The sequence below is a fragment of the Parasteatoda tepidariorum genome, chromosome 4 (assembly GCF_982258835.1).
Source record: "Parasteatoda tepidariorum strain Cologne lab strain chromosome 4, Ptep-v5.0, whole genome shotgun sequence".
Taxonomy (NCBI): Eukaryota; Metazoa; Arthropoda; class Arachnida; order Araneae; family Theridiidae; genus Parasteatoda; species Parasteatoda tepidariorum.
The window spans coordinates 87698402-87710388 of NC_141758.1; the positions used below are offsets into that span (position 1 = coordinate 87698402).

Consider the following 11987-nt stretch of genomic DNA (forward strand, 5'->3'; position numbering starts at 1 on the left):
TGTTGTAATGATTCATTAACATTCAATAAAGATATTTTCCTGATATCTTCAATATTTTTATAAAAATATCTTTAACTTAAAGCAGCAATTTTTGAGGGAAATAAGAATGTGGACATGAATTTTAAAACTAGCTAATAAAATTTTAGAATTGTTTTATATTTCTGGCATTATATATTTCAAAGAACAATAAGTTTTAATTCAATTTTCATTTTTATTTAAATCAACTTGACGGATGTGATTAAAGTATGTCAATTCAGTTACATTTTTGTGTGCATTATTAAACACAAGATATATTTTTTTTTAGTCTGACCTATTTTTGTACCAAAAGTGTTTAAACGCAGCCATTTCAATAAATATTTTTTTTTACTGATCACTATTTTATTTTCCTGCTATTGTCATGGGTTCTGAAGACATCTATATCATATTAGTAATTCAAGTAGAATAAACACTTTCTGGTGAGAAATTTTTAAACTAAACAATGTGAAATGGTTAGTCATTTTTAACAGGTCAAATTTGACAGTAAATGGTTACTGTCAAATTTAACCTGTTAAAAATGTATAATTATTGCATCTGAGATTAATCATATGTTTTTATGATGAGTTAAATTTGCAAGTTATGTAAATGAAAGGTCAAAAAACTAGTTTTCAATTTAATGATTTGTCCAATGATGCTTATACATACCATTATTTTTTTGATATAATATATTTTTCATGCATAAAACTTTTTTTTTGTGTGTTTTAATGAATATAATTTAAGCATATTTCAAAGAAAATAAAACCTCATATTATGAAACTTCTATACTTGACCTGAAATATGTTAATCTATCCTCAGGGTGCGTAACGTTTTTGAAAAGTGCTTAAAGGTGCTTATTTTTGATTTTAATTTTTTAAAAGCCCTTAACCCACTGACGGTTCTGCGCGTAAAAAGTCGCATTTTAACCTGCAGTCTTCTCTGCATAGCAAAACCGGTTTTCCCATGTTAACTGATAGGGGAACTGTGTGTAGGGGAGAAACATTCTCCCAATTTTGCCCATTTCCTTAACCGCCAGTGGGTTAAAGGTGCTTTTTTTATTGGGTGTTTTTAAAAAGTGCTTACTTTTCCCTTTTTTCAAAATGAGATTTTTCCTTTACCATGTTGATTTTGCTATGAATTATGCAAAAAAAACAAAAAACAATTCACATTGTTCTATTCAACATTTTCACAATTAATTCAACCCCAATCTATTTTGGCATATTGCCAGTCTGTAGCGTACGAAAACGCCATTCGTTTTACATGATTCAAAATTTCATGATTTTTGACAATTGACCAGATGAAACAATGCCAAAAGTTTTTTTTTTTTTTTTGACTTGAGGGTTAAAACAAGATAAAACTATCAATTGTCAAAAACTTTCCAACCCTGCTTAGTTATGATCTTTTTTAAAGTGCTTAAAAATATTTTTTTGAGTGCTTGAAAAGTGTTAAAAAGGTGCTTATTTTTTGTTGAATAATTTGGCTACGCACCCTGATCCTACCAATAACAGAAACCTTGCAGCAGGCACTACTGCTTAATTTTTGATTACAGATTTAAAGAGAAAAAATATATACTAGCACCAAAAGAAAAATATTTTTTTTAAATAAAAATTTCTAAAAGAAATATGGATTTATGATTTTGCAAATAAAAACAGTTTAATCAAAGCTGATTTTTCTCAACCAGCTTTTTATAGATTTTAACCATGATCAAATTTATTTTGTTAAGTATATGTATATAAATATACACTGGATTGATTTTTTTTAAAAATAAAATTAAATATCTTTTTAGAGTGATACAAATAAGGACCATCTTATAAGTCTTGCTGAATTCTTAAAGATGACTGAAGATGACAGCTTTGAGCAAGATGAAGGCTGGCAAGTAAGTAATAGATGAAAAGTCTTTCCTTCATTGGAAGTGCTAAGTTATTTTATAACTTTCTTGGATGAAATTTGCTTTTAAATTTATATTGCTTTTGATATTTGGTAATTAATGTTAGAACAAATGTAATATTAAAATTGGGAATATGTATACTTAATTTAATTTGTTACCTAATATATTCAGCATTTTATTTATATTTAAGAATTTTTCTTATCAAAACAGCTAATTAAAAAAAATATATTGGTTTTTGAAGCTATTGTAAAAATAGAAAATCTAATGAGTAACGTGCTAGCTTTATCAGTTTAGATTTATTTCCATTATTGAGCGCAATTCTTGTTAAAAGTATTTTTCTACTTCAAAAAACAAAATTTTTTTTTCAAGTTTTTGCTAGTATAAAATACAAAATTCTCCCTAGGAACAAAAAAGAGCATAGTGTTTCCTCTCAGAAAAGGGCACTTCGAGTTTTTGAAGTTCAGTCATGTTTAAAATGTATCAAAATATTTGCAATAACATTGAAAGTTTTCAGGAGACTGTGAATAATTTGAGTAATAATGATTTTCCTTTTAACTTTTGTAGTGTTAATTTTTTGATTAAGAAAATGATTGAAGAATACTAGATTTTTATTTCTTTTAACTGGGCGCAATTCAATTCTCAATTTTTATTTTCTCAAGTTTTTGTTTGAATTTCTTTTCTGAATTGGTTTTATGTATTTCATGTATTTTTTCCTGGACTTATACTAAACCTTCGGGGTACTGAGAGAGTTAATTTTGGCATTTAATTTGGCCTCTCTCTCAATAGAAAAGGTTTTGCTTTATGGCTTCCGAGGCCGGTACCCCCTGAAGACGTCGGCTTCGGTGGTCATATTTTTCTTTTCTTCGTTTTCTTTATTGCTATATTTATTCTTTCTTTTGAAAATTCTGCTGCTTTTAAGCCCGTTCCTTTCAAAGATAGTTTTGTCAATTTAGAATTAAATATTTTGTATCCTCTTATCCTATCTTATATTTATATTTGCCTCTGTAATTCTCACTCATTATCAAAATAACAGAAAAATTTAAAGGTTTTAAAATATAATTAAAGGCAAACTAAAAGACTATCACTGTATATAAATTTTCTTCAAAAGAAAATAAACTAAAAAAAAAGGAATTTTTTTTTTAATATTTTAAACTGAAAGTTATGGGAAAATTATATAACTAAAATGAAAGAATGAAATTAAAGTTAAATAATTATCAATAACTAAACAAATCTGAAATGGGCTTTTCATGAAAATTGGTGGTTAAAAAAACAACCTTTTTGTGAAAAAATGAAATAAAAAGGCAGTGTTCTTAAGGAATGGTGACTTATTTTTACAGATAGGCAAGGAGAGTAAATTATTAGAGATCAAAGAGCAGGCAGAGCAGACCATCCTTCTAAAAATGCTTATGGAGAACACTGTAAATTAATGTCTAATTACGAAAAGGAATGTTCCTATTTGCTCTATCTACTTTTTTTAATTGTACAGTACAGAACCCGTTATCCAGAAATTCAATACATTTTCCCGCTATTTTTTTTTTTTTTTTCTTAATGTTTTTTTTTTCTCATAAGATTTCAGGATTTTTCTTTCTTTTTTGAAGGATGTTTTCCTTACCATCATTTTGGAAATAATCATTAGTGTATTACTTCAAGGTTTTTTCTTCTTTTTAAGATTAGTATTTAAAAATATTTTTATTTTAGTTGGGTTTAACAATAAAAAAAAAACAGCTTTTTGTAACGATTCAGAAAACCGGAAAAATCAGTTATCCGGAATAGCGATGGTCCCGATCGTTCCGGATAATCGGTTCCCTACTGTATAAAATTAAATCAGCTTTCTATATTTCATAGTTTTATGTGCTATTTTAACTTTACCAGACTATTTTTGTAATGCCTACTATAAATAAGTTAGTACTGCTATTTATTATTCAAATGTCAAACTGCACTTCAAATTGCTTTCGAAATCAAATACTATTATAGCAAATTTTTGTTTCTGGTATGTTTTATCCTTGATTATTATGGTAGCTATATATCCCTTTTATATTATTCCAGGGCTTAGATGAGCAACAAGTCTATTCTGAGTCTGAACTTCAGGAATATATGAAGCAAAGAGCCATGGTAAGTCTTGTAACTAAGTCATTTAGATCTGATATATTTTTATACTTTATATTTTCAATGTTCTTTTATGTATAGCAACATCATGGAGACTCACGAATGTATTATGATGTTGGAAACGCCCCACAAGGTATGCCTCCACACATTAACTTTCAAGGTCATGCAGGTGCTCCTCCTCCTGGATATCCTCAACAACCTCAAGGATATCCTCAACAAGGTCACCCCCAACAGTTTCAACAAGGTTATCCCCAGCAAGGTCATCCCCAACAGTTTCAGCAAGGTCATCCCCAACAGTTTCAGCAAGGCCATCCCCAGCAATTTCAACAGGGCCAACCTCAACACTTCGAACAAGGCCAACCTCAACAATTTCAGCAGGGCCAACCTCAACATTTCCAACAAGGCCAACCTCAGCAATTTCAGCAAGGCCAACATCAGCAATTTCAGCAGGGCCAACATCAGCAATTTCAGCAGGGCCAACCTCAGCAATTTCCGCAAGGCCAACCTCAACAATTTCCGCAAGGCCAACCTCAACAATTTCCGCAAGGCCAACCTCAACAATTTCCGCAAGGCCAACCTCAACAATTTCCGCAAGGCCAACCTCAACAATTTCCGCAAGGCCAACCTTTACAGTTTCAACAAGGTCAACCTATAGTTCAACAAGGACAACCTCAACAGGTTCAGCAAGGCCAGCCTCAACAGTTTCAGCAGACTGGAAATAATGTGCAGCCTTCTAATCCTCAAGCAGCTACTGAGACACAAAAACCATCAGATCAACAGGTAAACTCTTCATTCTTATTTTATATGTAATTTTTCTATTATGCATATAAAATGTTTGTGTTTTGCACTCTTTTACTTAACTTTACTTTCTTATGTATGTAAGGATCGAATCTCCTGATCGATTTTCCGACTACTTGATATCCTAGAGCTATAAAATTTTTTACAGGTCTGTGTTCCCATTAAAAATATCATATTTTAATATGTCACCTAATCTTTAAAATTCAAAGAATTATTTTTTAAATTGAAACTTATTTGAACACTTACAGGAGTGATTGTATTCTGAGTGAACCCTGGAATGCTGAATTTTTTGTGTTATCCTTCCAGGTCTAAAAACTAGGAGAAGGGCGTGTGATTTCTACTTAAATTTCGTGGAATTCCGCGATTTTCAAGACCATTGATTTGTGGATCCGCTAATCAAAATTTATAATCCGACATAATTTTCACTACAACATAAAATTTAAAGTAAGAGTTCCAGAATCTAAAATTTAAATTTTGAAACTACATCTAAATCGCATTAACAAAACATGCACATGATTCTTCCGCCAATTTGATTTATTTATTTTTTATTAAAAATCAAATATCCAAATTCATATTCACGCGATTTCAAAATCCAACATCGCAATTCTCTAGTTTTTCTTAAATAAGTTACTACAGAAGTAAGATATTCTTCATTGATAGGTAATTTAATTATAAATCTCCGTTCAAAAAATTATATTAAATATTTATAGTATGTAAATTAATGTAGGATCATATTTCTTATGCGTAACCAATCGAACTAAAGATAAAAGTGAACTAAGATTTATTAACAAGACTAAAATTTTATTCAGTTAATATCTTAAGAAATGAAAACAATTACAGATTAGGTTGCAATTTATTAGATGAATTTAATATTAGACTGACTCTTTAAATATATATGTATATCATTAGTGATGTACGCCAGTTATTTAATATGAATAATTTCTTAAAGCTATATTTCAAAATTCTAAAATTTATTTTGTTACACTTGTTGGATTGTTACAAAAATATTTGACAGTTTCTTATACGGCCAATTCACACTAGTTTGTTTAATACTGGATGAAGTGAAATTTTAATAGCTAACATAATAGCTCAGAAAAGAAAAAAAATTTCTACCTTATAAATTTTTGAAAATCCTAATCCTTGTCAAATTTAACTTATTTCAACAGTCACCATACCAAGATCAGCCTACAAAAGTTTTGCACCTTGTAATTTATGTAAGTTAGCCCTTTGATTAAAATAGTGCTTTTGTATGGGATAATCTAATAATTCCATCAAAACATATTAAGGTGTTCCACTTTTTTATTTTGCGCATTATTTGTTCCATTCTTTTAATATAGATACACACTGTACTTTCTTTTATTATAAGTGTGTTTTAGTACGACAAAATAATTGAACAAAATTATTTCAAAAGTTAAATATAGACATTGTAGAATTAATATTTTCTAGTTAAATTCAAGCATTCGTAAGGCATGAATTAATCATTTTCTTTCTTAAATTAATTTTAATCTTTTTTCCTTTGGTTCCGTAGAAGTATAAAATTATTTTGCAATTTCATTTGTTTTCAAATAATTTTTTAATTTATGTAAATATATGTTATTAATGCAATAATTCTTATTACAGTTTGTTATATATTAACCTGGTAAGTTTTTAACTTGCATTAAAGTTGTCAATTTTGTTCTATTTTTGAACATTTTGTTCAATTATTGTTTTACTATTAATTGAATATAATTAAAACGCATTAATATCTTGCAACATTATCAAAACCTATACATGCAGCATAATCCTAATTTGGGTCTAAATGGTATTTTTCATGTTTGGTTCTTTACTAACCTAACAAAAGTGCTGAGTAAATCTCATGGTTGTGGCATTTAAAAACATGGAGAATTACTCAATATATTACTGCTTTATTTGATACTCTTTAGTTGATTTCTTATTTTTAAAATATATTCGAGATATCCTCAACATTATACTTCTTAGTGTTAAGTTATGCTTTGTAAAAATATGACCCTATTTTAATTATTGCTTTCCTTTCCTACCAAAATTATAAAGATTAAAAATTCAATATGTTTCAAGCACTTAAAAAAAACACCCATTCTGCACGTCTGGGCAGTACCTATTTTTGAGCTCTTAAAACATGTCTTATAATTCTTAAAGCAAATGAAGTTTTTACACTTTAAAGTATATCTTTCTGCTTCAATTTCTTTGGATTATTAATTTAATATTCAAACACTTGTTTTCAGTCTATGTAAGATTTTGCATGAAATGGCAAGTACGTAACGTGGGGCAGTGTTTTAAGATTTTTAAGCAATTCAGTTAAATGTGTTCACCAAATTTATTTCTTATAAGTTATCTAAAAAATGTATTTTTAATTTTTTTTAAGTATTATGTATTTTGTTATTTTACTATTTAAAGTTTGTTATCTTTGTGTGCAGGCTCACAAAACTGAAGGAAATACTGCTCAACCTGGAGCTCCTAGTGTTGCAGCTACTAAGCAACAAACATGAAGCTGAAAAGATTAGTTAAAAACAAAAAAATCAGATCAAAAAATAATAGTTTTACTATAAAAAAAAAATATTGAATTACTTCAAAGAGACTGATTGGTATTTTTGACAAAAATATATTGATATTTTACTTAATTGCTAACTGTAATATCTTAAATTTAAAAGTTTTGTCTAAATGTTCATGCGTTGTTAAATGAATACCAGTATTATATATTCAATCTTAATATTTTGTTTGTAAAATTTTTACTCAGAACAAGTTTTTTACTAACATTGCATGGTTTTATTGAGAGATTTTTGAGACATTTTAATTCTGAACAATATTTATACTATTTTATAGTTTTAGTTGAAGTGTTTTATTAGATTTTTTAAAATACATTCCATTTGTATATAAATTTTGTCTGTATATTTTGTACATATAATGCTGCGATTGAATCATTATTTGAAAAATATAGACTGCTGATTTGTTAGTCACAAATTTTCCTTAAGTGTAACAAAAAAGAAATGTTTTATGTTTATAAATTTTCATTTTGCTGTTGCACTCTGTTACCTCCAGAATAAATGAGCACTTAAACTGTTTCTTATCATTTATTTTTGATATTTACAAATTTCTAATATGTTACTTCCTAATAAAAGCTATAGTATAGCAGAGAAATAGTAATAAATTAGAAAGAATTCTATGTAGCACAGAATTATTTAACTCATGGTTCGATGCAACATAATTAAAAATAATTAAGACTAAACTTAAAGAGTAGGGTAAGCATGCTAAAATAAGTACATTTTACTGGCATGAAAAAAAGAGAGACTTCTTACAATGGTTTAGCTAGGATTAAGTCTCAAATTGACAAATTTTTAACCATATGAGTATGTGAAATAAAAAATAAATTTTTTTTACTATTATTAAGTTTACATTGTTACCCATAATACTGTAGAACCTGTATTTTTTTTTTTTTTTTTTTTTTAAGCAAACCAAATTAGAGACCAGATTATTCATGTAATTGAAAATAGTGAATCATTTATTATTTAATTTCTCAAGAACTAAACTAATTTCATTCAAATAATTACCACTTTAAAATGATGCAAACATTTGCATCCTTATTTGATACCTCCTTGTGCAACAGTTACTGGAGCACTAGGGAAGATTCTTGATTCAAAGACTTATTTTCTCAATTTGTGATGCAATGATCATGAGTAATCTCAACCATTGAAAATTAAAATTAACGAAACTTTTCACGTACCTAATAATAAAGAGATTTTTATAATTAAGACTCCCTCCAAAAGATTTTGAAAGGCACACAAAAAAATGAAATTGACAATAAGGGGTTCGTAACTTTCGACTGATTTTCTGACAAAACTAATAAGGCCATCCCAACTTTCCAGAAAGTAGTTAACCCCACAGTCAAGAATCCAAATCCATAAAAAAATCATGTCTTTATGATGTCTGATTTCCTAATTCATAGATAAAACAAATTTATTAACATGTTTGAAGTAATCTTTTTGACCTTAGATATTTAAAAGAAAAGGAAAGTTAGTCAATTTGCTCTTCGTTTAACGCATTCATTAATTTCATACTTTAGACTAATGGTAGAGGAATCTATATTTTAGCAATTTTCCACTGACTCGTGTCTACATAATCCTTTGCTTTAAAGTTCTGGTGTGGAATTTTATTATACCAAATTGATTGGTAAATGTTTCACATCATCTTGTAAAGCATGGTTGTAAAGCATCATCTTGTAAAGCATCAAAAATCTATCATGGTGAGAATATTGCCTGTTTGAACGAAGTACAGTGTTATGTTTATGTTATTGCTAAATATCTAGACGTGGCGAGAGAATAAACATTAGACTTCATATCTTCTTGCTTTAAATGCATCATTTAAACAAATTGAATGCTACTGACTTCAGTCAAGATGAACTTTAAAAAAAAAAATTGGATTCTTACTTATGTACGACCTTTAAATTTTGTGGGATCAAGAGTCATAGTGCTTTCTCTAAATATAAATGGCATTACCAGGTTATAACTCTTGATCCCACAAACACTGGAAAGCTAAATATAGCGTAGGGTTGAGTGGTGCCCACAAAATTCCAAGATCATACACAAGTCCAAAAAAAGTTTCTTAGAGAACGTGATGAGCATTACACTTCATTATAGCATTCGCAGCCGAACTTTGAAGCAAAGAAATAAGCAGCCACGATTAAATAGGAAATCACTCAAGGGTAAAATAGTGCCACACGGCCACAGCAAAAATACCGTGTGGATAAGAGTAAAAATTAGTTATAGGCACATTCTTTCGAGTATACTGCTGTGAAATTTAAAATGCCATTAAGCCGTTTATAATTTTCAGCAAGCTTTATCATACTTTCAATCTAAATTCCAACAACTGTGCCAGAAGAGTAATTCAAATTAGTCTATATATGTAACCAAAACCAGAGATTCAGCACTTATGCTTGTCTTTTTTGTGGAGTCTTAGATAACTTAACTTTCACATAGTGGGCTCTGAAACGATTGACTGGACTAGCATCAATTGTTACATCATTTGTAACGAATTTACGCTCCTTTCCAATCTATCTGCTACACCACATTTCAGGATTTTAAGGCAAATTTTTGATGTGAGGGGCCTTTACAAAGCTAAATTCAATGACAATTTGAGGGTTTTTAATCGAATTTTGAAATAAGTCCTCGCAGAAGATTTGAAGAAAAAAAATTTTTTTTAATGTGCTTATAGATAGACCACTTGTCTGGTATTAAATTAACTTTAAAAGAAGTTGAATAATGAGACACCCTATTGTACATCTGAACTCCTGATTAACCACAGAAATGAATGGCCCATGAAGCATGGATAATACATAAAACACTTTTTAAATGAATTTAGTATCTATTTAATAATCAGTTTTCTTTTAGATATGTTTTATTTCTGTATGAAAAAGCCCGTCAACTTTTTTGCTCCTTGGTGTCGGAAAAGCAAAAGGCTAAAATAAAAGAGCACAGACTTCATACACTATTGAAAAAAAAGAATGCACAAAACAAGGTTCGAAAACTGTGAATTAGTTATCATAGAGTTGCTGCGCATACACAATCTTAAGAAACTTATCCCTAACATAACTAAAAATAAACTGGTGAATATTCTGAAATCCTGCAAATGGGCCTTAAATTATTCAAAGTCCTGCTTTTTTCTTCAGGGGTGCTGCATAGGGACCAATCTCATTTATTAGTTATCAATTTTATAACTGTTAACAGCTCCAATAATGTGTTACTTGTTTACTAAACGAAAGACAAAAAAAACAATTTCTTGTTATAAACGCCATTGCTTAGAAAAAAATTAGTTAAATTCTGAAATCACACAAGTTAAGGAGAAATGTTTTTATTGTTTGAAAGAACGCCATAATCTTTAAGGAACAGGATAAAAACATTTTTTAAAACAAGACTGAATGGGGTTTCTGCTAAAAATTCCGATATTTGGAATATCTGGATTTGTAACAAAGTTATGAACTTGATAGAAATACATACTAGAAGTTGAATTTTATTCATGCACAAGGATAGTTTTCTTAACTATACCATGTTAACTAAGTCCAATTTCAAGGAAAAACAAGCCATACTAATATATAAGCACCTTAAATCATTCCACTTCACTTAATATTTTTAATCTATTGCAATTTTTTTAGGAAAATTTTAATAGGATAAAAACATAATTATGTTTGAGAAGATTTACTATCTCCAATCCAATGTTTTTAATATTAATTATCTGCATAACATAATTTTAAAAAAAGTCAAAAGCTATTTTTCAAAGGTATCAACAGTCCTATGGCCAGAAAATTGATAGAGCTCCTTAATTATCAAATACTGATTAATCATTTATAGGTATTTGTGATACTTCTTTATCTAATTTTATTTTAATAAGACATTAACAAAAAGTTTGGGATTCTTTGAGATTAATATTTATGCAACAATTTGCTTATCCTTAGCTTGCATTACAACAATATATTATAGTTATGAGATATTTTAACTTTCTTGTTAGGAGCAAATCTTGCATTCTTATTCAGCACTCCGAAACAAACATTCACACACATCCCTTGTCTCTGTAAAAGGCACTACCCTCAATGCATGGCTCAATGATGAGAGAAATTTAATATTCCAGTGATAAAAGAACTGAAAAAATTGTTTCTATTAAGTATAATGATGCTGAAAATTTAAGGACTTTCAATATCAACAAGAACAGAGAGTTAATTTTTTCAGCACTTTGGCTCTCGTCTGGGTCCCAGTGACAATTTAAGAAACTATAATGTTTCGATTTTTAATCTCAACTCCAGACAGTTTCCAGGGCTGCTTAAAAGGCCCTTCTAAGCATTGCAATCTAAATTAATAAAGAAGGGGCTCCACAAAGACGAAATAAGTCTAAAATGCCGCATCTTCTAACTTAAAAATAAAGTATTTCAAAATATTGTGCATATCAAAAATGATAGTACTCAATAAATTTTAGCCTAACCAGTTGTCCAGACTACCCTGTTAAGTATGATTTAATCAGATAAAAAGTACCTCTATATATCAAAATAGAATAAAAAACTTCAATGCAAAACTAAAGTTAATTGAATAAATTATTAACATTACAAAAAGATTAACATTAGCTATTAAAAATTAAGATCACATGAATCGGCAACAAACAAAAGTGAGAATAAATGACAGACAAC

At 28.8% G+C, this 11987-nt stretch overlaps 1 protein-coding gene across 5 annotated transcripts in view; it reads left to right on the top strand.

The window, feature by feature from the left end:
* The window catches only part of LOC107454103 (nucleobindin-2), a 23637-nt gene extending 15756 nt beyond the window's left edge, over positions 1-7881 (top strand). For 4 of the 5 annotated variants that reach the window (XM_087161548.1, XM_087161551.1, XM_087161552.1 and 1 more), the window contains 4 exons: positions 1799-1888; positions 3947-4012; positions 4088-4786; positions 7237-7881. In XM_087161548.1, the coding sequence (XP_087017674.1) occupies positions 1799-1888; positions 3947-4012; positions 4088-4786; positions 7237-7308 (927 nt within the window). In that variant the 3' untranslated portion in view covers positions 7309-7881. Of the gene's footprint in view, positions 1-1798; positions 1889-3946; positions 4013-4087; positions 4787-6424; positions 6444-7236 lie in introns of all 5 variants that reach the window. The other variant, XM_087161549.1, reaches the window with a different exon arrangement.
* The last annotated feature ends 4106 nt before the right edge of the window (positions 7882-11987 follow it).